The 25,014-nt window shown below is 43.3% G+C and overlaps 2 protein-coding genes across 4 annotated transcripts in view; one reads left to right on the forward strand and one right to left on the reverse strand.

Moving 5' to 3' along the window:
* The window catches only part of LOC123483290 (protein kinase C alpha type-like), a 201,436-nt gene that overhangs the window by 17,477 nt on the left and 158,945 nt on the right, over nt 1-25,014 (reverse strand). For both annotated transcript variants that reach the window (XM_045212955.1, XM_045212956.1), the window contains 6 exons: nt 19,754-19,897; nt 19,009-19,182; nt 17,337-17,428; nt 17,009-17,071; nt 15,197-15,335; nt 3,200-3,280 (listed from right to left, as the gene is read on the reverse strand). In XM_045212955.1, coding sequence (XP_045068890.1) covers nt 3,200-3,280; nt 15,197-15,335; nt 17,009-17,071; nt 17,337-17,428; nt 19,009-19,182; nt 19,754-19,897 — 693 coding nt within the window. The remainder of the gene's footprint in view (nt 1-3,199; nt 3,281-15,196; nt 15,336-17,008; nt 17,072-17,336; nt 17,429-19,008; nt 19,183-19,753; nt 19,898-25,014) is intronic.
* LOC123483291 (complement C1q tumor necrosis factor-related protein 3-like) lies at nt 8,583-9,987 on the forward strand. Of its 2 annotated transcripts, none has more exons than XM_045212957.1 (3): nt 8,583-8,979; nt 9,315-9,446; nt 9,537-9,987. In XM_045212957.1, exons 1-3 carry the CDS (start codon nt 8,739-8,741, stop codon nt 9,824-9,826), a joined length of 663 nt encoding a protein of 220 aa, XP_045068892.1. In that variant the 5' UTR covers nt 8,583-8,738; the 3' UTR covers nt 9,827-9,987. The 2 variants fall into 2 exon arrangements, with proteins under 2 accessions (XP_045068892.1, XP_045068893.1); XM_045212958.1 differs by having other exon boundaries at nt 9,549-9,987.

A 25,014-nucleotide genomic window follows, 5' to 3' on the forward strand; every position in this document is an offset into this window, starting at 1 on the left:
TTGGTGATGAACATTTACACTTGGGTACCAAAGCATCTGCTCAAAGCCATTGGATGTGTGTATATTCTACCCTTTCTCAGTCCAGTAATACAACCAAATAAGGGTTGTTATAGTGGCTTGTCGAGAGAGAGACAGAGAGAAATAAATAAAAATGAAAAAGCAACGAAACGGAAGATAAAAATCAACGAAAGAGGTCTAGACTGTAGAAACAAGTTCCAGACAAACATTGCCAGCTGGGAGGCAAATGGACTAGATGGTCCAGCTATTTTCTCCCTCCACCTCGATCATTACTAACCATAATGTGTGCATTGTGACACTTCATAAATGTATTATTTTTCATTTCCACTAGACTAAACCCTTTGGCAAGAGATAGCTGCTTTCTGCTCTCTTTATCTGATATACAGTACACTGCACTGAACACTCTCTTGAGAGGGAAACACACACACACATAAACACACCTCCCTCCCACCCACACACTCCGCCCATCCTGAGGTCATATAAGCCAAATGAACTCCTTTCGGCCTGTGAGTGTGTACTGTGAAAGGGTATAAAACCCAAAGTTGCTAACAACATTTCCTGCCCCAGGGACTTCCCTCAGTGGATGGCTGGGCTGCTGCTCATTCATCGCAGTCTGTTTCTGCCCAGTGAACGGGACGGGATGAGGCTCCTGGCCACTGGAGCCCCAAACACACAGGGAGTAAACAAACCCATCACACCTACTGAACACGGCAGCAAGGAGTTAGCCCTGGCTGCATCTCAAATGGTGCCCCATAGGGCTCTGGTCAAAAGTAGTGTACTATATAGGGAATAGGATACCATTTGGGACGCAAACCCAGAGTATCCGTTAGCGTAGCCGCTTAGCCAGTCAACTTATCACTTTTTGAGTGATAAGTGGCTAAATTGGAATGGCAGTGGATGTACAGTAACATGCTATACATGACGTCAGAGCTCTGGCTCTGCACTTCACAGCACTGTATAGGTTTTGACTGACAGCTGTTCTGAACTTGAGCACCGTGCGCGACAAGAAGTTGCCCCCATCCCTCCCGCTAATTGAACAGCGTTTGCAATGTTTTGTTGTGTGAGTGAAATATACCGCTTTGATATCATACAAGCAAGTCAAACATGCTTGAGTTAAAATGTGCACTTCACATTTCCATATCAATTATACTCATGTCATATACGGTGTCAACGTATAATGTTTGATGTACAGTTACAAGATGACATGGCGTCAAACCCTGGGTTATTCTGAACAGAATGAGCCTATGTTTGTCTATTGTGAAGAAAATTCACCGCGTCACACGCACCTGAATGCACTCATGACCGCTTTCTATGCGGACCAAATAGTTGAAGACTCTTCTTTGAGTCATAAAAGTGCATTGAAATTACTTAGGAACTGTGCACACTTTGGAGAGGTGTGTGGCCCCTTGGAGACACCAGTTAGTCCTCTCACTCAAACCCTTGGAATTGTTTTGTCTTATGTTGCACCTACCCCAGACTTTCCAGGGATAGTCTTATCATGTTACTGAATGTATCCAGAGCATTTTTCAGATTTTGTTATCAACATATGCATCCAAAAGTACAGTAAACATAAACTGCACATAAAATCAACAGTGTAATGTTTGGATTCAGTCTTGTGTCAGGTGAACTGTTGTGTCCTCACCTTTGGTCTAATAATTTTCCCATAATCTCCAAACTGTTCCCTTTCAATTGCTACCATGGTTATGCATATGCTTTTCATATTTCTTCTGTAAGAAACATTACAATTTAGCCCTATCCATATAGACCAATTCCCACAAGTGTAAAGGGTTAAGGGCACAGAATAACAACCTAGTCTCAGAGCATTTTGTATAATTCTGTACGTAAATCCGATACACTCCATTTCGTATGATATGTTACCAATTACAATTCACAATATACACTACCAGTCAAAGGTTTGGACACACCTACTCATTCAAGGGTTTTTCTTTATTTTTACTATTTTCTACATTGTAGAATAATAGTGAAGACATCAAAACTATGAAATAACACATATGGAATCATGTAGTAACCAAAGAAGTGTTAAACAAATCAAAATATATTTTATATTTGAGATTCTTCAAATAGCCACCCTTTGCCTTGATGACAGCTTTGCACACTCTTGGCATTCTCTCAACCAGCTTCATGAGGTAGTCACCTGGAATGCATTTCAATTCACAGGTGTGCCTTCTTAAAAGTTAATTTGTGGAATTTCTTTCCTTCTTAATGTATTTGAGCCAATCAGTTGTGTTGTGACAAGGTAGGGGGTGGGGTATACAGAAGATAGCCCTATTTGGTAAAAGACCAAGTCCATATTATGTCAAGAACAGCTCAAATAAGCAAAGAGAAACGAGGTGTTATGGTGTGGGGATGCTTTGCTGGTGACACTGTCCGTGATTTATTTAGAATTCAAGGCACACTTAACCAGCATGGCTACCACAGCATTCTACAGCGATACGCCATCCCATCTGGTTTGGGCTTAGTGGGACTATCATTTGTTTTTCAACAGGACAATGACCCAACACACCTCCAGGCTGTGTAAGGGCTATTTTACCAAGAAGGAGATTGATGGAGTGCAGCATCAGATGACCTGGCCTCCACAATCCCCTGACCTCAACCCAATTGAGATGGTTTGGGATGAGTCGGACGGCAGAGTGAAGGAAAAGCAGCCAACAAGTGCTCAGCATATGTGGGAACTCCTTCAAGACTGTTGGAAAAGCATTCCAGGTGAAGCTGGTTGAGAGAATGCCAAGAGTGTGCAAAGCTGTCATCAAGGGTGGCTATTTGAAGAATCTCAAATATAAAATATTTTTTGGTTACTACATGATTCCATATGTGTTATTTCATAGTTTTGATGTCTTCACTATTATTCTACAATGTAGAAAATAAAGAAAAACCCTTGAATGAGTAGATGTGTCCAAACTTTTGACTGGTACTGTATTTGAGAGCTGTCCAAAATGGGGCCATGTCCCAGGAGAGGGGGGGCAGATGGGTGACGACAGTGTGTGTGTGTGTGTGTGCTTTTCGTAATTATGACACTGGATTACTGTAAGGTCAGTGTGAAGGTGATCCAACCGTGTCTTTATGTAGAAACCTGAAGGATTTGCACGTGTGTCTGTTTGCTTGTGTGTGTGTGTGTGTGTGTGTGTGTGTGTGTATATTGAGAGGTGGGGGGCACGCTCACCTGTCCTGCCAACATTTCGTAGAGCAGCACTCCGTATGCCCACCAGTCTACTGATAGCCCATATGGCTGATATGCAATAATCTGGAGAGAGAGAAAGAAAGAGAGCGCGAGAGAGCGCGAGAGATAGACAGAGAGAGAGACAGACAGAGAGAGAGAGCGAGAGAGAGCGCGAGAGATAGACAGAGAGAGAGCGAGAGCGAGCGAGAAAGAGAGCGCGAGAGAGAGAGTGAGAGGGATAGAGAGCGAGAGAGATAGACAGAGAGAGAGACAGAGAGCGAGACAGAGAGAGAGACAGAGAGAGAGAGCGAGAGAGAGACAGAGAAGAGAGAGAGAGAGAGAGAGAGAGAGAGAGAGAGAGAGAGAGAGAGAGAGAGGGATGAAGAGTTACATGGGATTAGATAAGACAATGTACATGTTCACACAAGCTGAAACGCTGGCAAAGTATATACATATTACAGACAGAGACAGACACATTTCACACCACACTCTTCATCAGCTACAGTAACACATACGTATGCACACACACACACTAGTCTTTCACATTGTCGGCACAATATGTCTATCACTGACTTACAGCGCCGTGTGAGCCCGAGACACATGCCTTCCACACTCGCCCCACCAGTCAATCTAGCTCTTATTAGCAATTAGCATCCTATTCTAGAGGGAACCTGGTTCATTACTGAGAGAGCAGGTACATCCTGTCAACCAGTTTCACCATCTACTGTTGTATCACCCTAGCTTATCATTGGATCCATTCTAATGAAGACATAAGACAGCCTAGCTGGAGTGAAGTACTGCTATGTTGTAGGGGGAAAATCCACTGATGCAAAGTAAAGTACTGTTATGACGTCAATGGGGGAATTCACTGATGCAAAATAAATGGTGGGTGGTATATCTCTACTTGTGCAGTAACAGCTGGGGTAAGTACGCCTACGAGAACCCATACGCATGCATGTGCATATAAAGGGACTTTCATTGAGCATATGGTAGAAGCAGCTACACAAATAGAAGGCTACCGCTAGAGATGAAGCTGAAGAGGTGCCTTGAGTATTTGAAGGAAAACAAGAGTGTCTTACTGTGTCATGTTGGAAAGTGTAGCAAATGGGAACTTGTCATCTGTGTCTTTTCAGAGGACGTGTTCAATAAATGAGTGCATAGACAAATACAACAACACTCCCTCTTTCTCCCCTCCCCTGCTCCAGTGGGGGATACAGACAGATTGGAAGAGAGGACAAGAAAGAAGGGGAAAAGCGAGGGATTGCCAGAGGGAGGGCATCAATAAAAGATAGGCAATTATGTCATGGAGATGAGGTGGGGAAAGAGGTCAGTGCTTTGTTTTTCACGTACAGTAAAAGGAGAGTGTGTCTTTGTGCGTGTGTGTAAGGAGAGTGTGCCTTTGTGTGTGTCTTTGTGTCTTTGTGTCTGTCTTTGTGTGTGTGTGTGTGTGTGTGTGTGTGTGTGTGTCAGGAGAGTGTGTCTTTGTGTGCGTGTGTCTTTGTGTGTGTGTAAGGAGTGTGTGTCTTTGTGTGTATGTATGTGTGTGATCTTATTTGAAGAGGCACTGCACACCCCTCCGGTACACCCTCACACTCTCTCTCACTTTCTTTCTCAAGAAAAAAATAGTTTAGTGTGAGAGCCCCCTAAGTCTGATGCTGACCAAGGTTACGGTCTCCCTTCATCACCTGGTTGGTGTGATATGTGAGAGCAGTTCTGCTCCACATTGCCCTGTGACCTTTTCTGTGTAACACCTGACTCACGCCTGCCACTTGGGAGCCCTGAGAAGACCCTCTGGCTCCGCACTGTGCTGTCATGGCACGCAAGCCACACCTTCGGTCTTTAGGGAGCTGGACACACACACACACTCATCCATGCACACACATGCATGTACACACACATACACGCACACACTCCTACATTGGCTTGCGATCACAAACAAACAAACTCAAATATTCATCCCTCTCTTACACATGTGCACACACAATACATTTTTGCAGACTTTAACATGTTTCCCTAATATTAAATAGAATATTGGATCGTTTTCTGTTTGGTTGTCCTGTTTTTTTGGCTTACCAGGCCACACTCAGTCTCAAACTAAACTGAACAGGTTAAAAGCATGTGACAATTTGGAAATATATTCTTAATTTGACATAATTTTATTAAAATATAATCCAAATGGTTTCCTATGGGGTGTGTCCAATTCCAATCCAATTCAAATGGAGAATTAATTAGAATTAAAGAGCAATTCACAACTTGATTCTGAATTGACCCCAAATCTGGTGTGTCCTGATACTTGTTACATTAGTAGTAGCAGTATTTACATTGTGCTGATAATAAAAAATAACAAAAATGTTAAGCAATACAATCAGTAAACTATTAATAATTGTAATGATTGATGAACTTCAAAATCGGTATATTTATAAACCATATTTTAAGCTCTTCCTTTGCTACAGGTATGTTCACAGCACCAGTGAGAGGACACTACCACTTCACCATACATATGGAGCCAAGAAAGCATTTCTGTTAATGTATAAGAATGGAGAGATGTTGGTACGGCAGATCACACAACATCTAGTGATGGTGCAGACAATGGATCTAATGGGGCTGTACTGATGCTTGAGATGGGAGATCAGGTTTATGTGCGCCTTGAAGCCAACTCATGGAATTGTCGCAACCTCAGCACCTTCACTGACATTCTGCTATTTGCCCAGTGTCACCTCATAACACGTGAATAAGGATAGATTTGAAATAATGTATTGTAGAGGGCATCACTGATCTAAATAACAACGTTGTAAAAACACTTCTGTACTACTTTTTATGCCATTCTACTGTACTTCAATATCTGTAATAAACTCATATGAACACATGTCGATTTGTTTCATGAGTATTCTCTTTCCTAAACTTATGGTGTTTCTGTTGGTCAAGTTTGTGTTTACAGAATAACACAGAATAAATAAAGAATCAACCTTCCTTTACCAGTTTCTATCATGCATTTACACAAACCAAAAGTGACTTAAAGAGTGGTTGTTATCACATTCTTAGTGATAAAAAAATAGTTGATAAAAAATGTAATCGAGTTAATCACAGGATTAATCACAAATTCAGGATAAGCTCAAATTGAGCTGTAATTTAAGTTTTTTTAGACAAACTTTATATTGACTATATATTACCAATAGTGGTCTAATGTTGAGTTGAGTCCATCTACAATGTTTTGTCTATCATATACATTTTGAAATATGAAAGTAGCAATGCACTGTAATGTGTAGAGTCAACATGAATCTCTTTCACAATGTGTCTAATTTCTGCCTTCACAGAAAGAACAAGAGTGGGATTCTCAGCTGGAACAGAAGAGATTGGAATACACATAGGAGCCTTCAACACTGAAACTACTTTGGTCGACGGGAAGGTCATCGCCAACATCGGCAAGGCCTACAACCCCAAGACAGGTCATGTGAAAAACAAACCATTTGAAAACCAGGTATGTTTGAGTATAGACTGTGTGCTGACGCTTGTTACATTCAATTATATCAGTAATAGCAGCTAAAGCATTACAGTATTAAAACTGTACTTATATTAACCAATTATTCAAATGTTTGTTAACCATTAGTAAACTGTTTGTTAAGCATTGTACTGTATATTATTAAAGTTGATTTTATCCTCAACGTTAATTCATTCATGAATATTGATAAGTATTTATTAAGCTCCTCCTATGCCACAGGTATCTTCACAGCACCAGTGAAACTAATCTACCACATCACCTTCTATAGTCAATCAAACAGACAGGGATGGATTCCTTTTAATGTATAAAAACTACAGATCAATTGCTTTTGATGTTGTAGACAATGGATCTAACGGGGTTGTATTGATGCTTGAGGTGGGAGACAAAGTTTCCATGCACATTGAAACTTACTCATGGGTCTGGACAGATAGTTATCGCAACCTCAATACCTTCAATGGCATTCTGCTATTTACCCAGTAACAGTGGAAAAAAGGTGTACCCAAACGCACTTCAGCCCAGCTTGAACAAAAAAGGGAATCAGGTGCTTGACTGAGTGACTTGAAAATCCCAAAAACATTCCTTACCCCAGGACACTTCAACTGGTGACATTTCTTTATTTTCCTGGACAGTCACCAATTGAAGTATCCTGAGGTAAGGAATAGTTTTTTGGGGTTACCCAGTAACACATCTCAGAATACAAGTGAATAAAGATATATTTGAAATCATGGAAAATGTCTGACACTGTAAATGCACCTCTGTACGTTCTACTCTTCTTTATTTCAGTAACTGGAATAAACCATTTTGAACACCTGTTGATTTGTTTCATGAATATATTTACAACACCTGTCATGTCATATAGATAAACACAAAGAAACACACTAATCTACCAACGTACTGCAGAAGGCAACCCCAATGGGTACATTTTTCTATATAAAAATGTAGAGAGTGTTGCTGGTACTTTAACAGCTGTACTGATGCTTGAGGTAGGAGACCAGCTCTACATGCGCCTCGGTACCAACTCATGGATCTACGATAATTACAATGGCTACAACTTCAGTACCTTCAATGGCATTCTGCTATTTACCAAGTAACACCTCAGAACTCAGATTTGAAATAATGGAACATGTATTCTAGAGGGCATCACCGATTTGAATGACTGCGACAATGTAAACGGACCTCTGTACTTTCTGTTCCATTCTACTGTATTTCAATATCTGAAATAAACTCATATGAATATGTTTTTTCTTTCATGAATATTCTGTTTAGTACAGCCGTTGTGTTTGTGTTTACAGAATGACACGCATAATAACCCTGCCTCTGGCAGCTTCCTTCCTGCATTTACACAAACCAACAGTGACTCGTTATGCTGTTTTACACATGATTCCTTGTTATTATCACATGTAGCCTATTCATAGGTGTATGTTCTTAGTCATATTCTTGGGTGTACTGTAGAGTGCACTTTAGAGGTCTGGCAAAACATTTGCTGTTGCTCATAGCTCAATGTCCTTCTTCAATGTATTTATCATGGGTTACAGAATTGGCAAAAACCCCTGACCTGAATGAGAAGGTTATCTTGAAAGAATGATTTACAGGAGCTCACACACTCCTAAAATGTATACACCAGACCTGGGTTCACAGACTTAAACAAACATTTTCAAATATTTTGAGTGTTTGCTTGAGTCCGCTTGGAGTGCAATTTGGGGACTTTTTCTATTAGTTTATTAAGCAAGGCAAGCTCAACCAGGCACAGATGAAGTATTTGAAACCCAAACACATGACTCATAGGGTATTGCGAAGGGAGACAATCGTTTTGCAATACATTTACCCAAACTGAAATAGTGCTAAAAGAAGCAGGTCACTTCAATCCATAACCGCTGACGTTTCTTAAGCACTTGAACACGATTGAAAGGTAGCCACGTTGAATTGGAACAAAGTCATCCTGGGAACTTTCCTTATGTGCACAAAAGGATATGTGCTTATAAAACCACGAACTAGAGATCAGAAATCACAGGAGAACAAACGACTCAAGAGTCCAGATTAAGAATGAAGACCACTATAGTTCTGCAGATGACATTGTTGTGCTACTGCCTGTCTGGGGGACAGGGTCAGTCAGACAGTGACATAGCTACAGAGGATGGGAATCTGAAACTGAAAGATGAGGTTGCAGCCTCAACACAGTCCCAGCCAACCTGCCAGCCTGACATCTACACTGTGCTGAGAGAGATGGAGGCCAGACTGAAAGCCAGTGAGAACCAGCTGGAGGAGCTGAAGAGAAAATGTGAAGGTAATATTATTGGCAAATACTATGGATAGAGAATATATTTGGGTAACACTTTACTGAAAGAATCCAAGTATAATGCGGCTATAATGCATTGGAAAACGTGTCATGCATAGATAAACATGGCATAAAGGTTCAACTACTAGAGAATGTCTACACTAGCTTTGACCGTATATTCAGATTTACTCAAAACAGTCACCAAAAAAAGCATAAAAATAGTGCAGAAGTGCAGATTTAGGAAAAAACGTATGACCCTCAGATCACACGGTCAGGAACAACTTCATGTGAAGTGAACTGTCAAATAGATTGTCATAGAGTGTGTACTCTCATATCATGCACAGACAGACCAATGGCGGCCTTCTCTGCAGCACTGGGAATCAAGGCAGGGAACATAGGACCTTTCAACACTGAAACTACCCTGGTCTACAAAAAGGTCTTCACAAACGTTGGCAACCACTACAAACCCACTACAGGTAATGTGATGTACAAAACCATAATATAGTTTAATATACTGTAAATGTTTTATGTAGACGTGATATCTAAAGGCTCCTCATTTGCCCAAGGTATCTTCACAGCACCAGTGAGAGGACTCTACCACTTCACCTTCTATTGCCATGCATTTGCAGCCAACCCTGGGTACATTTTCCTGTATAAGAACGGGGAACGTATTGCTGCCACTGCAGATCACGCAACATCTGGTGACCGTGCAGATAATGGATCTAATGGGGCTGTACTGATGCTTGAGGTAGGAGACCAGCTCTACATGCGCCTTGGTACCAACTCATGGATCTACGATGATGACAATGGCTACAACCTCAGCACCTTCAATGGCATTCTGCTATTTACTCAGTAGCCAACTCTTAGATATTTACTCACTCAAATACATATGTGCTCTATGATGTAAAGGTCCATTGATGTGAATTATGGCAATGCTAGGCTACTGTAAAAAGGTTGCTACTACTCTATACTTTATGTTCCATTCTGTTTGCAATTAAAACTGAAATAAACTCAAATTCAAAACCTGTTGAGTATCATGATGTATTTTATGTAAACATTTAAAATACTTGTAAAGAGTGGCCATTTTGTCCATCTTCCAGACCTGGGCGCAAACTAACAACCTTTTAAGGAAGGTGACATCTCCGCATAATGGCTACCAGCGCTTCCCTAGTCTGTTAGCTCACGTTTGCTACACAAGCATAACACAAAGAATCACCTTACCTCAACCAAACACACACACACACACACACACACACACACACACACACACACGTCTCAGAGCTTTGGCAGGTTCTCCAAGGATCGCGGTTCAACCACGGTTGGAAATGTAAACCCAACCGTGTCCATTGATGACTGAATATATGAGCGTGCTGACAAGATCACAGATCAACAAAGAACGTGATCTCCTCACAGCATCATCCTATCATGGCGAGAGAGACACAGAATAATGAGGTAATGCTGACAGAGAGGTATTTAGATTTGTTTCAGGCCATACTGCAGCGAGCACCAATGTGACACCGCTGTCCTTGCCTGTCGCAATGCCACCGGGCATTTACAGTTTTGGAAATGGTGACCTTCAACTCCATGCACAGCACTGTGTGGCGGAGTGTGTGTAGGGTTTTCTGTGAGAATGCTTGTTTGAGTTAAGTGTGTGTGTGTCGGTCTCTGTCTGTCTGTCTGTCTGTCTGTCTGTCTGTCTGTCTGTCTGTCTGTCTGTCTGAGACTGACTGTGTGTGTTTGTGTGAATGCAGTCTGTATCTGTGTATATGAGAGATTGCAAGTGTGTGTGTGTGTGTCCCAGTCAGTCTCTTCTCTGGTTTGGCATCATAATGAATGTGATAGGGACACTCTGATGAAATGTCGCTCCACTTTCTCATGTTGTTTTCTTTCATTTCCCACACTCCATAAAGGCCTATGGCCAGATCACTCAATGTAACGTACTGTGTGTGAGTGTGTGTGTGTGCCTGTGTGTGTTTGTTTTCATGTATGCGGACAGTATGTGTACTTTTTCTGCGTGGGTTGGTATGTGTGTGTGTGGTGTGTGGTGTGTGTGTGTGTGTGTGTGTATTTGTACATCAGGCAAATGTAAATTTGTGCTAGAGGCGTCACTACAGACCCTGGTTCGATTCTAGGCTATATCACAATCCGGCCGTGATTGGGTTCCTATAGGGCGGCGCACAATTGGCCCAGCGCCGTCTGGTTTTGGCCGGGGTAGGCCATCATTGTAAATAAGAATTTGTTCTTAACTGACTTGCCTAGTTAAATAAACAAATTATTATAATAATAATTGTGTGTGTGCGTGCGGTTTTGTACATCCGTGCTGCAGTGGATGTCTCCCATCAGGCCTAATGCTACATGACAGTTCTGGATCGCTCACAGCTACTCAAGGCTTCCACCACTACTACTGCTCCTAATATAGCCTCCTGCACATAGAAACTAATGAGCGCCGTGCTAGGGAGACAAGATGATAACTGCTAAACACTACACAACCTCAGCCTGATCTCAGAAACAACATTACAGCAGGTGAAAGTGATGTTGGCTCACTCAGTGTTACTGGATTCATTTAAGCGACGTATATCACTATGAACATACTGTACATTAAGCCATTTGTCTGTTGCTAGGTTTTGAAGTGAATGTATTTGACTAGTTAGGCTACTGTAGCTACTGAATGTCTGGGTTGATGGTGTTCATTCAAACACTGTCACACTGTTGAATGGATAGGCAGTAGGGCTTTCAGTAGAATAGCAGATTCATCACATGATTTACATTTACATTTACATTTTAGTCATTTAGCAAACGCTCTTATCCAGAGCGACTTACAGTTAGTGAGTGCATACATAATTGTATTTTTCATACTGGCCCCCCGTGGGAAATGAACCCACAACCCTGACGTTGCAAACGCCATGCTCTACCAACTGAGCATCCCTGCCGGCCATTCCCTCCCCTACCCTGGACGACGCAGGGCCAATTATGCGCCGCCCCATGGGTCTCCCGGTCGCGGCCGGCTACGACAGAGCCTGGATTCGAATAAGTTACTGTATATCAGGGACCCTGCTACTGGAGAACTACTGGCTATGCAGGCTTTTAACCTGGCTCCATCCTTGCTGTTTATAATACTTTGTGTTAGAATGGAATTTAGTTATCAGTTCATTTATCAAACTGAATCTTACAAGATAATAAATACTTTTTTGCACTTTTAAAGTATATTGAGTTACCCCCAAGTTGACCCTCATCAACTTGTCTCTAATGGTTAGGGTTAGTTTCTTGGCAAGATAAGCTGATCCTAGATCTGTAGGGCAATTGCTACCCAGTGCACGCCAGAGCAGTTGAAGGGTCTCCATCTTGGCTAATGTTAGCTGTTATCGCTAAAGGCTTTGGGGAGCGAGGCAAAATGGGAGGTCAGGCTGAGTTTACTGCACATTGACAAAGTACAAAAATGTACTTTGCCAGTTTCTCTTTCTCTCCTCTCTCTTTCCTCTCACGACTTCTTCCTCTGTCAACACAGAGGACTGAACACAGGAACTAATTGCTCTGATCTGAAAAATCTGTCACTGCAACCACTAATTGCACAAAACCTAAAAATAGGAAGTGAAGTTGTTGAAGCCAAAACAAGGAGCCAGAGGACAATCCAAAGATAGCTCTAAAGCAGCTTCTATTTTGAGGGTTGTGCAACTTTTTGGGGCGTGTAGCAAAATGAGTACTTACAGTTGGGTACAGTATTAGATAGTAGCTAAATTCAGTTGACAATACAAAATCTGCCCATAAGGGTGTATCTGATATTATGCTATTTTAATAACCAAGAATGGCCAAAGCAGACAATAAGTTGTAGCGTAATTCAGCAAAGGTTGTTGACAGCTTAAGTTGTTGACAAAGCCAGCGTGAGTTGTTGCATTCCCTAACAACTAAGACATCATGCTCGCTTTCCCAGTCTCTCTCCCTCGCTCTACCTCGCTCCACCTCTACCTCGCTCCACCTCGCTCTACCTCTACCTCGCTCTACCTCGCTCTACCTCTACCTCGCGCCACCTCTACCTCGCTCCACCTCGCTCCACCTCGCTCCACCTCTACCTCGCGCCACCTCTACCTCGCTCCACCTCGCTCCACCTCTACCTCGCTCCACCTCTACCTCGCTCCACCTCTACCTCGCTCCACCTCTACCTCGCTCCACCTCTCCTCTACCTCGCTCCACCTCTACCTTGCTCCACCTCTACCTCGCTCCACCTCGCTCAACCTCTACCTCGCTCCACCTCTACCTCGCTCCACCTCTACCTCGCTCCACCTCGCTCCACCTCTACCTCGCTCCACCTCTACCTCGCTCTACCTCGCTCCACCTCTCTCCACCTCGCTCCACCTCTACCTCGCTCTACCCCGCTCCACCTCGCTCCACCTCTACCTCGCTCTACCTTGCTCCACCTCTACCTCGCTCTACCTCCCTATTTCTCCTCCCCTCCATCTCTCCCTCCCCCTCTCTATCTCACAGGCTTGTTACTCTGGTAACGCAGTCTGTAAATTCACATTAGCATACAGTGACCAACGTGTTCCTCTCAGATTGATAGAGGCTGCATCCCAAATGACACCCTATTCCCTTTATAGTACACCGCTTTTGACCAAGGCCCACAGGGCTATATAGGAAACAGGGTGCCATTTGGGACGCACACAGAGCCTTCCCATGGCTGCCTATGTAGGTCAGGGTAAGAGGTAAACAGGGGAAAGAGAGAGAGTAGAGCAATGCAGTGTGTGTGTGTGTGTGTGTGTGTGTGTGTGTGTGTGTGTGTGTGTGTGTGTGTGTGTGTGTGTGTGTGTGTGTGTGTGTGTTTGCGACGTAATGCGGTGGTGACAGGCGAAAGAGAGAGAGGTGCCCGGGGACCGCCTGAGCAGTTTTTCATATGGGTCCTGACAACTAAGAGACACACATGTACAGTACATGGAAGAGTACTCCCACACAGACAGGCAAAGGGACACACACTGGTGCGTTTAGATACATGAACACACGCACACATACACTCTCACACAGACACTAAAGTGCATGAACACACGCACAGACAAACGCAGAGGATGAATAAAACATACATATAGGGGAAGCAAAACTTGTCCTATTACGAGGTTGAGGTCAATTTCACTTCAATTAAGAAATCAGACTTGAAGAAATGAAGAAATCAGACTGCAATTCAAACTGTGCTTTTGGGTAAATGTCCATTTCCAACCCTTCATTGGAGCTAATAAAATGGTATTGACATCTACTCAAGTCTCTCAAAGTCAAAAAGAGAGAGTGTGTGTGTGGAGTTATGAGGGCCTGACTGGAACCCCTGCTGGGAGAGCTGGACGGTGCATTAGCCGAGGGGTTCACCACCACCCCAACCACCCTCTGTGTGTGTGTACCCCACCACCGTCACAGCTTGTCCACCCAGCCCCGGAAACCATGAAACCAAACCTCTTAGAGGACGTTTTAGAGGAAATCAATATGATGTCCCTCACTGGGCAGTGCTTGACTGGGTTGGTTACATCTAGGGCAGATTCTCACCCAAAACGCTCTCTTTCTAATTCAAAGTGTTCAGTAGAAGCACTGTAGTCTTTCTAAATCAAAATGTTTAGTAGACACTGTAGTCCTTCTAACTCAAAATGTTCAGTAGACACTAGTCTTTCTAACCAAAATAGTTCAGTTGAGACTGTAGTCTTTCTAACTCAAAATGTTCAGTAGAGACTGACGTTTGTCTAACTCAAAATGTTCAGTAGAGGCACTGTAGTGGATGTGCTGATACAAATCAATAGAAAACAAGACGCTAGGATGCACCTAAATGGTGGGTAAATGCACGTAAAGGGTGTTTCCACACCTTTTTATGTGGTTTAAATAGCGCTTACATGAGTATTATACTAAAATAGCATTGTTAAAGTTGGTGTTTATGTTACTCTCTACGGCCGGGGTTCAGTGTTTCTTCCCTGAATAGGATACTGAGGCAGGTTGCTTTTCCAACAGGACATAGCCTACATAGACAATCAATTATATGTAGACCTTGGCTTCTCTGTGATAAGCTTGAACCAACCCAAGGGCACAAGGATGTTTGTCAGTCAGCTGGAGTTGTGTGTGTGTGTGTGTGTGTGTGTGTGTGTGTGTGTGTGTGTCCTGAGCTGTCGACTCGGATGTGGATCGCCCCGGAGATGGGGGCGCAGGCCAGACAATGACAAAAACGACCACCCTCCCCCTCCCCACACACTACCCCTGTTCCTACCTCTGGGGCGATGTAGTCGGGCGTCCCACAGAAGGTGCGAGTGGTCACTCCCTCGTATATGTTCTCTTTACACATTCCAAAGTCAGCGATCTTAATGTGGCCCTCCGAGTCCAGCATCACGTTGTCAAGCTTCAGATCCCTGCAGGAGACACCCGCATCATGTGACAAGGTCCAAATGAAGACTACCATTTTGGGGCATTTTCTACACCACTCTGGTTACTTCATTACATTTAAATGATTAAATGGATTAATTAATGGTTTGACAAACTAAACTCAGCAAAAAAAGAAACGTCCCCTTTTCAGGACCCTGTCTTTCAAAGATAATTAATAAAAATCCAAATAACTTCACAGATCTTCATTGTAAAGGGTTTAAACACTGTTTCCCATGCTTGTTCAATTAACCATAAACAATTAATGAACATGCACCTGTGGAATGGTCATTAAGACACTAACAGCTTACAGATGGTAGGCAATTAAGGTCACAGTTATGAAAACTTAGGAAACTAAAGAGGCCTTTCTAAAAGAAAGATGCCCAGGGACCCTGCTCATCTGCGTGAATGTGCCTTAGGCATGCTGCAAGGAGGCATGAGGACTGCAGATGTGGCCAGGGTAATAAATTGCAATGTCCGTACTGTGAGACGCCTAAGACAGCGCTACAGGGAGACAGGATGGACAGCTGATCGTCCTCACAGTGGCAGACCATGTGTAACAACACCTGCACAGGATCGGTTCATCCAAACATCACACCTGCGGGACAGGTACAGGATGGCAACAACAACTGCCCGAGTTACACCAGGAACGCACAATCCCTCCATCAGTGCTCAGACTGTCCGCAATAGGCTGAGAGAGGCTGGACTGAGAGCTTGTAGGCCTGTTGTAAGGCAGGTCCTCACCAGACATCACCGGCAACAACGTCGCCTATGGGCACAAACCCACCGTCGCTGGACCAGACAGGACTGGCAAAAAGTGCTCTTCACTGACGAGTCGCGGTTTTGTCTCACCAGGGGTGATGGTCGGATTCGCGTTTATCGTCGAAGGAATGAACGTTACACCGAGGCCTGTACTCTGGAGCGGGATCGATTTGGAGGTGGAGAATCCGTCATGGTCTGGGGCGGAGTGTCACAGCATCATCAGACTGAGCTTGTTGTCATTGCAGGCAATCTCAACGCTGTGCGTTACAGGGAAGACATCCTCCTCCCTCATGTGGTACCCTTCCTGCAGGCTCATCCTGACATGACCCTCCAGCATGACAATGCCACCAGCCATACTGCTCGTTCTGTGCGTGATTTCCTGCAAGACAGGAATGTCAGTGTTCTGCCATGGCCAGCAAAGAGCCTGGATCTCAATCCCATTGAGCACGTCTGGGACCTGTTGGATCGGAGGGTGAGGGCTAGGGCCATTCCCCCCAGAAATGTCTGGGAACTTGCAGGTGCCTTGGTGGAAGAGTGGGGTAACATCTCACAGCAAGAACTGGCAAATCTGGTGCAGTCCATGAGGAGGAGATGCACTGCAGTACTTAATGCAGCTGGTGGCCACACCAGATACTGACTGTTACTTTTGATTTTGACCCCCCCTTTGTTCAGGGAAACATTATTCCATTTCTGTTAGTCACATGACTGTGGAACTTGTTCAGTTTATGTCTCAGTTGTTGAATCTTGTTATGTTCATACAAATATTTACACATGTTAAGTTTGCTGATAATAAACGCAGTTGACAGTGAGAGGACATTTCTTTTTTTGCTGAGTTTATGTACAGTGATCCTAGAATGGGATAAAGTGCCTCTGAGTTGGTATACACTGGAAGAAGACCCACCTGTAAATCACTCCTTTCTTGTGCAGGAAGAACAGGCCAACAGCGATCTCTGCTGCATAGAACCTGCAATGACATGCTCCATGTTAGACAACCCTGAAGCCATTCATTTCAACAGGAAGGACTGTAAAGGTGCTTCAGCTATAGACTGGACACATTCTGATAGAAATATGAATTCTTATACCTAGGCTGTCGTTTCTCTTTCTCCACTGTACTTAGCAGTGCCCAATCTAGTTCCCCCTCGCTCTTCCAAGCCTTCTATTTATTTCTCTTTCACACTCTTTTATTTCCCCTATTTAAAAGGTGAAAGCGAGGGAAAAGGGTAACTTACACTGCCTGTGGCTCTTTGAACTTGCCCGCTTGTTGGATGTGGTACATGAGGTCTCCTCCATTCACATACTCCATGACAAAGTACAGCCGGTCCTGGGCAGAGAGGGAGACAGAGATGGGGGTGTTTATATCATTTAACATTGTTTTTCATATTTCTTGGGGTTGGCATCTGTTCTACCGTCATTTACTGTGTCATGAAAAACAGAGAGGCTTTCTTCATTATACTGTAGGACCCAGTGGTGAGGCTGTTGTGTAGTATTGAGTCACATATATGGGGATATGGTAGGAGGGTTAAGTACTATAAAAACAACAACAACATGAGAGGAAAAGGTATACCCCTCAGACATATTTCCTATGTATGACTCCATTATGTCTAGTCAAACTGAAGTAAATCCCTCAGATAGCCTCTTCACCGGTCTGTCCTGCACTAGTCACAGGGAGACATTTTCGTAGTGCAAAAACCTACCATACACCTCATTATAAACAGGGTGGTTCGAGCTCTGAATACTGATTGTCTGAAAGCTGTGCTATATCAGACTGTGTACCACGGGTATGACAAGGAATGACTATTTACTGCTCTAATTACGTTGGTAACCAGTTTATAATAGCAATAAGGCACCTTGGGGGTTTGTGGTATATGGCCAATATACCACGGCTAAGGGCTGTATCCAGGCACTCTGTATTGCGTCGTGCTTTAGAACAGCCCTTAGCCGTGGTTTATTGGCCATATACCACACCTCCTCGGGCCTTATCGCTTAATTATAATCTGGAAGTGTGATTTAATTTGAAACTTTTCTTCAACATTGTGCGTTCTGAAGAGGCGACTATTCATGTATTCCTCAGCTTACTAAGCCCTAGTTAAATAATCAGCTCCTTATAACGCACATTGTTGAAGAATAGTTTGAAATGAAATCACGCTGCGAGATTATAATAAGGCTTACGGTATTTTATGCACTTTTCTCATCATAAGCTTTACATACCCTGTCAGACAATTACCCTCAAAGTGATCGAGGCATCTTATTGTGAAGAGGATTTGAACTCACTTAAAATGCATAGAATTTTCTATTTCCACTTTGGAGATGTGTGCGTGTGTGTGTATGTGTGTACGTGTGTGTGTGTGTGCATGTGTGTGTGTTGGTCACCGCCTGCCCTTTGTCGTCTCTGCCTGAGAGAGATTGAGGGATTAAAGATTAAGGAGGAATGAGAAAGTGCTGAGAAAGCTGACAGATTAAAACAAAGAAAAACTTAATTGAACTGTGTGTGTGTGTGTGTGGGTATATACGTGTGTGGTGTGTATGTGTGTGTGTAACATTGAGGAGCTTGATGAGTAAGATAAAAAATAATATGTATATAGTGTGTGTGTGTGTGTTTGCAAATGTATGTGTGAGTGAGTGTGTGTGTGTGTGTGTGTGTGTGTGTGTGTGTGTGTGTGTGTGTGTGTGTGTGTGTGTATGTATGTGTGTGGCTTGCACAGACACATGCAATGGCACAAACCCTACCCCACCACAATAACCACACTTATGAGAGTTGGGAGCAACGTCATCATCAACATCAATGGACAGCAAAAAGCAAGTAATTGTGTGTTTGTGCATGCGCGCGTGCCCATATGCCCATGTGTGTGTACGTGTGTGTGTTTATCCCCTTGTGCATGTGTGTGTCCGTAGTCTCCATACCACGGTCTGGAAGCAGGAGTGGAGTGAAGTGAGGAAGGGTGGTTTGTCCTGCTGGGCCAGGACTCTCTTCTCTATCATGGTACACTCCACATCATCATCCTGGATCACCACGTCCTTCTTCAGGATCTTGATAGCGTACAGATCATCTGTGGGCTTCATCTCTGCCAGCATCACCTAGCACACAGGAACACGAGGTCAAAGGTTAGACTGAAGGCTTCTAATAGGGTGGCTTAATGCGGATAGTAATGTTATTAACTCAACTGTTATGTTGTTACTGTATGATTATTACTCAACTGACGAATGGATATACTAATTTATTCATGCTGTGTTACATTGAGGTACGGACGGTCTAAACCAAAACATTGCATTGTACTCATTCATTGTATGGCTCTGTTTTGTGTAAATTATGGATGATGTGACCAAGTCCTAGATTTTGCTCACGTACACCAACATAGACTTGGATTTTACTCCATTTCAGATTTGTCCGATAGATAATATCCCGTGGTACACAGGACATTCAACATGACAAGTTGGATAGCTGATTTTAGAAGCCAATTAGATGAACTACCGACAAATCATAGTGAGGCTGTTTCCCAGACACAGATTAAACCTAGTCCTGGACTAAAAAGCAAGATCAATGGAGAATCTCCAATGAAAGTGCTTTTCTGTCCAGGACTAGGTTTAATCTGTGTCTGGGAAACTACCCCTTTACCTCCTTAATAATACAAGTAAAATCCTGGCTCACCTTGCCGAAGCTGCCTTTCCCCAGCACGGCCAGGAAGTTGAAGTCGGTGAGTTTGACAGAGTCCAGGTTGTTAGAAGGCAGATTAGACCTGCTGTCATCTGATGGAGAGATCACCTTCTTAGTACCAGGGCCCAGCTTGGCTTTCTGTGTGTGGTGAGAAGAGGGGAACAGCGTGAGACACACACACACACACACACACACACACACACACACACTGCTGTGCAGCCTTATATAATACAATTCAACATTAAAAATGATTCAAATAATTCACTTTGGAGCAGACGGAATACAGATAGACACAGAGGGTATAATAAAGTAAATATGGAACTACAGTACACCTGTTAAATATTCCTGACCTTGTCATTATGGTAACTTATTATGGTAACCTTAGGTCAAAATGTTCAAATTCATCTAAACACGTTTGAATTAATCACTGGCAAAACCCTCAGTGATAATGCATTGTCATTGGTCAATGTGCCATTCAATCAAGTATCAATCGCACTACATACTCTTCAAAGCTTCAAAACTCGTCAAGTCATGCTTGGTTTATAATCAGAGAAAGATGTGCAGAGTAGCCAGCTGGTAAACTCTCTTGCCCTCGAACACACACATGCACTACACACACCCATTCTCACACACTCTTGCGACCTCCATTTCTCAGAGGCATATTCCATCTGTTTTCCAGGCAGCGGGAACATGACAGTGTCACAACGGCCTGGGTGACATCCTCATTCTTCACCCTTACTCACAGGTGTCAAATCTCTCCTTCGCACGCACACACACACACACACACACACACACAGCTCAAGAGCCTGGGCCAAATCGAGCAGCTGGCACAATCATGCTAAACCCGGTCCACACTACAGCTCATCTCGTCTGTCTAGTACACTGGACAGGCTGGCAGCCACGCGCATTACAAACTACACATAACAATGAAGCAGCCCATTTGTGTAGAATATACGACAATCCAAATAAGCGGAACCAAAGACAGTTGATCCCATTGGAATTCGTTCCAATAAATTGACACTTCACATGTGTGAGGTTCTCTGTGTCAATATATTGCTGTTTCCCCTTGGCTAGATGAAGTGTAATAGAACTGGTCAGCCGGCTTTAGTTTGGTTAATGGCGTCTATATACAAGTCCAGATCATTCCTAGCCCCTATTCACTTGATGTAGATCTGACAGGATTTGATAGGTATAAGCAAAAGGTTACAGCTCCACCTTACCCTCTGATAGGCTAGATGAAGACTTCGCTATATTGCTTACACCTTTCCACTCCTGTCATATTTAGACAAGTGTCTATGCTACAGGGGCTAGGGGAAATAGCTAGTAAGGTATAGGCAGCACACTATTGGGCGATGCAGACCACGGCACACCTATAAGCGAAGCCAACGAGAGGGAGAGACTCGCAAAAACCGGCCTTATTTCCTCTCGGACGCACCTGAACTTTGGCTTTGTTGGCTTTGTCCTTTGTCTGGCCCTGCAACCACAGCAGGGGAGAGATAAATAAATGACGTCTGACAGCTGAGACACAGCCGTACTTTCAGAGGCACTACCATACAGACACGCTTTATCTCAGGAGCCCAGTCGCTCATACTGGGTTTACAATGAAGTGCTAGTGGTAACTGGTGTGGACTCAACTTGAGGGAAACTCAAACCATGGCTTTCTTATTGCGTTTCTTTCTCTCACTAACAAAAGACAAAACAAATGCATTCAGAATCATTTTGAGCTGATAGAGTTTGTCTAGAGTGGCATTTCCTTTAGGACAAATTCCTTAACAAAAAATGACCACAAACTGAAACTATGAAATTGAGGGTCTAAAACCATAAATCATGCTTTTCATGATAACTTTATAATGATAAATACATTGTGCTGTATTCGATTCACTGCACCTACATGCAACGCATTTTAAAACCTGGCTTGATACTGCCCTCTTGTGGATAAGCAATAAACAACGTGATATAAATAAAATCCTCAAATCAAAGTTTATTAGTCACTTTTTAGTCACAGTTTAGCAGATGTATTAGCGGGTGCAACGGAATGCTTGTGTTTATAAAGATATAGTAAAAGTCACATTATGGCCCTATAAAGTCCAAACTGAACAAATGGAGACGTGCCTAACTAACTGTTCTGTCTATCTTTCTATTGACCTCTCATTGCTATAGGCACACAGCTTAACTTCCCCCCCTGTCCTGCTCTAGTATAGACCAAGCATCCAAAAACAACCTATAGGCCACAAAGCAGGAAGAAGAAATATCACCAGATAGTGATGAGAGACAAAGAAAAAGAGACAAAAAGTTTGATGATGACAGACAGACAGACACACGGACAGACATCATACAATGTACACAGACAGACATGGACGGGAAACATTTACTAACAATCTCCTTCCACCCAGTTACAGCCCAATTCCCACCCCCCATATCCCCATCCCCTTTCCCTATGCCCAGTCCATCCAGGTTAGGTGTATGTGACTGCAGTATCCATGGACACCCCCTACACAGTTAAGGAGGGAGGAATAAGAGGCGGAGGGAGAGGTCCGGTGTGGCCAGGGTTGTGGGTTCGACTCTCACGGGGGACCAGTATGAAAAAAGTATGAAAATGTATGCACTCACTACTGTAAGTCACTCTGGATACGCGCGTCTGCTAAATGACAAAAAAATGACAATAAAATAAGAATAAAGACGAGGTGGAGGACCGGTAGACGAGAAAAAAAGATAGAGGTGGAAGGGAGGGAGAGAAGAGGAGGAGAAGAACAGAGTGTGTATGTGGGGGATGGGTTGGCTGCAATGTCCCTGTAATGAACAGGCACTGAAACATGTATCTGTCTTCTGTCCTTGGGGTCTACAGAGGTTATTGGATGATATAATGAGGAAGTAGATCCGCAACCAATAAGGCAGCCCTGTAGAACATTTGTATACTATCCTATTTTATTGTGGAAGTAGCCTACCTGTATGTATATAGTTCCATAAACTCTAGATTTGTAATGAATATATAAAGAAAAGCAATATTTATATAAAGAAAAGCAATATGTATTTTTATTGCAGGACTATATAATACCAGAATGAATTTGTCAAATTTCCCTTCCAGCTTGACAGATTTACACTTGGTATTCTCAACAAAACACAAGGCCATTTACAGCTCCAGACAATTATTTATTATAACAATTCCTGCTATCTGATGGCTCTTGTTCTTGCGCTAATCCCAACCCCACACTGAGAACAAATTGTTAGTAAACTGGATCTATTTGCAGCAGCCTCAAACCACGTACAAATGATCAGAGATAGGATGAGAGTGAGAAAATGACTGATTGGACACAAAGGAGGTAGATAAAAAGAGGAACAGAGGAAAGGAAAGGAGACAGCGGAAGGGAGGAGAGGAGCAGAGGCGAGGAAAGGAGACAGGGGAAGGGAGGAGAGGAGCAGAGGAGTGGAGAGATACCTTTAGGAAGTGATAGTTAATTTGGCAATCCTGGAACAGAGGGAAAGAGACGGGGTAAAGGGAAGAGAGAGACTCAGGCATTAGATTTGACAGGCCAAAGGGTGGGCATCCAGAGGTCTCACAGAGCACAGATGAGAGTGGAGGGAGAGTTAAGGTAAGGGAGAGAGAGAGAGAGAGAGAGAGAGAGAGAGAGAGAGAGAGAGAGAGAGAGAGAGAGAGAGAGAGAGAGAGAGAGAGAGAGAGAGAGAGAGAGAGAGAGAGAGAGAGCGAGAGTTACGGTAAGGGAGAGAGAGAGAGAGAGGAGGGAGAGTTACGGTAAGGGAGAGAGAGAGAGAGAGAGGAGGGAGAGTTACGGTAAGGGAGAGAGAGAGAGAGAGAGAGAGAGAGAGAGAGAGAGAGGAGGGAGAGTTACGGTAAGGGGAGAGAGAGAGAGAGAGAGAGAGAGAGAGAGAGAGAGAGAGAGGAGGGAGAGTTATGGTAAGGGAGAGAGAGAAAAAGGAATAGAGAGAGAAGGGCAGGCAGAGAGTGAGAGGGGGAGGGAGACAGGGGAAGAGAGGTAGGGAGAGACAGAAAGAGGGAGGAAGAGACATAGATAGAAAGAGAAAGACAGAGGGAGAGCTATTTTCTTGGACCAAACTTGTCTCAGTCAGACAGACACAGTAGTTACTGTAAACAACAACAGGAAGTGAACTCAGCCCATTAACCCCTGACCTCTTGTACGTACCAGTTAAAGGAAGTGGGACAGATTTCAGACACATGACATACAGTACTGTCTGAACAGCAAAAGCGAGAATGATCTTTTACAAACCACCTTAATTTGTCAAAGACATGGAAGAAATACTGTCTAATGTCACATATACCAACCTTAAGATATCTTGTCAGTGGGCCCAGAAATAGACCACCTAGACTGGATTGTTGCACTTTAATAAGGGGACATTCTTGAGCCCTCACATTCTCTAGTTCACATTGCTTCATATGTCTAGCCTGGTAACCCATGGCAATCCAAGCACACACAGCACAGCACGTCGGAATACCAAAGAGTTCGTTTGAAATAAATGAGGGAAGAAAACAGAAACCAAAGAGTACTTGAATAAGAGACGTGTTGCAATTTAACTAGCCACTGGATGTGTCCAAAAAATTGCATCCTCTTCCCTATCTAGTGCACTACTTTTGACCAGTTCAATGGGCCCTGGTCAAAAGTAGTGCACTATATAGGGAATAGGGTGCCATTTGGGACACAGCCACTGTATTAGATCTCTTTAAGACATCAAAATGGCTTTGTAACGTAACACACAAACAGGCATAAGAGACATTTTCTTCCCTTGACAAGCACAAGTCTTCCCTTCTCCCTTTATCAGGTTAGAAGTGTTCACAACAGACACTTATTTTGACACAAGTTAGAGGCTGTGGTCAAACCGGTGGAAAATGTGTCTCTTTAGGAACCCACGTTTGTTTGTGCTATCGGATTCAAGCAGGAATACCACTGTGTAACTGAATTAGTGTTAAATGCTGACTGCATGATATAATTTCGATCCAGGGAAGAGATGAGTGTGTGTGTATGTGAGTGAGTGTGTGAGCGTGTGTGTGAGAGCGTGTGGCTGTGTGTGTGTGTGTGTGTGCGTGTGTGTCATATGCGCAAAAAGTCATCAACATATGGGAATTTCATATATTTTTTTCACACAACTTTTAACCAAAATCCAATAACAGGGTGACATTTTTAGTTCATTTCACGTTAGCTGACAACTCAACCAAATATAAATCAAAAATAGACATTGAACTGATGTCTGTGCCCAGTGGGTATTGTGAAAGTGTGGACAGT

Source organism: Coregonus clupeaformis, unplaced genomic scaffold (assembly GCF_020615455.1).
Source record: "Coregonus clupeaformis isolate EN_2021a unplaced genomic scaffold, ASM2061545v1 scaf0066, whole genome shotgun sequence".
NCBI classification, from domain to species: Eukaryota; Metazoa; Chordata; class Actinopteri; order Salmoniformes; family Salmonidae; genus Coregonus; species Coregonus clupeaformis.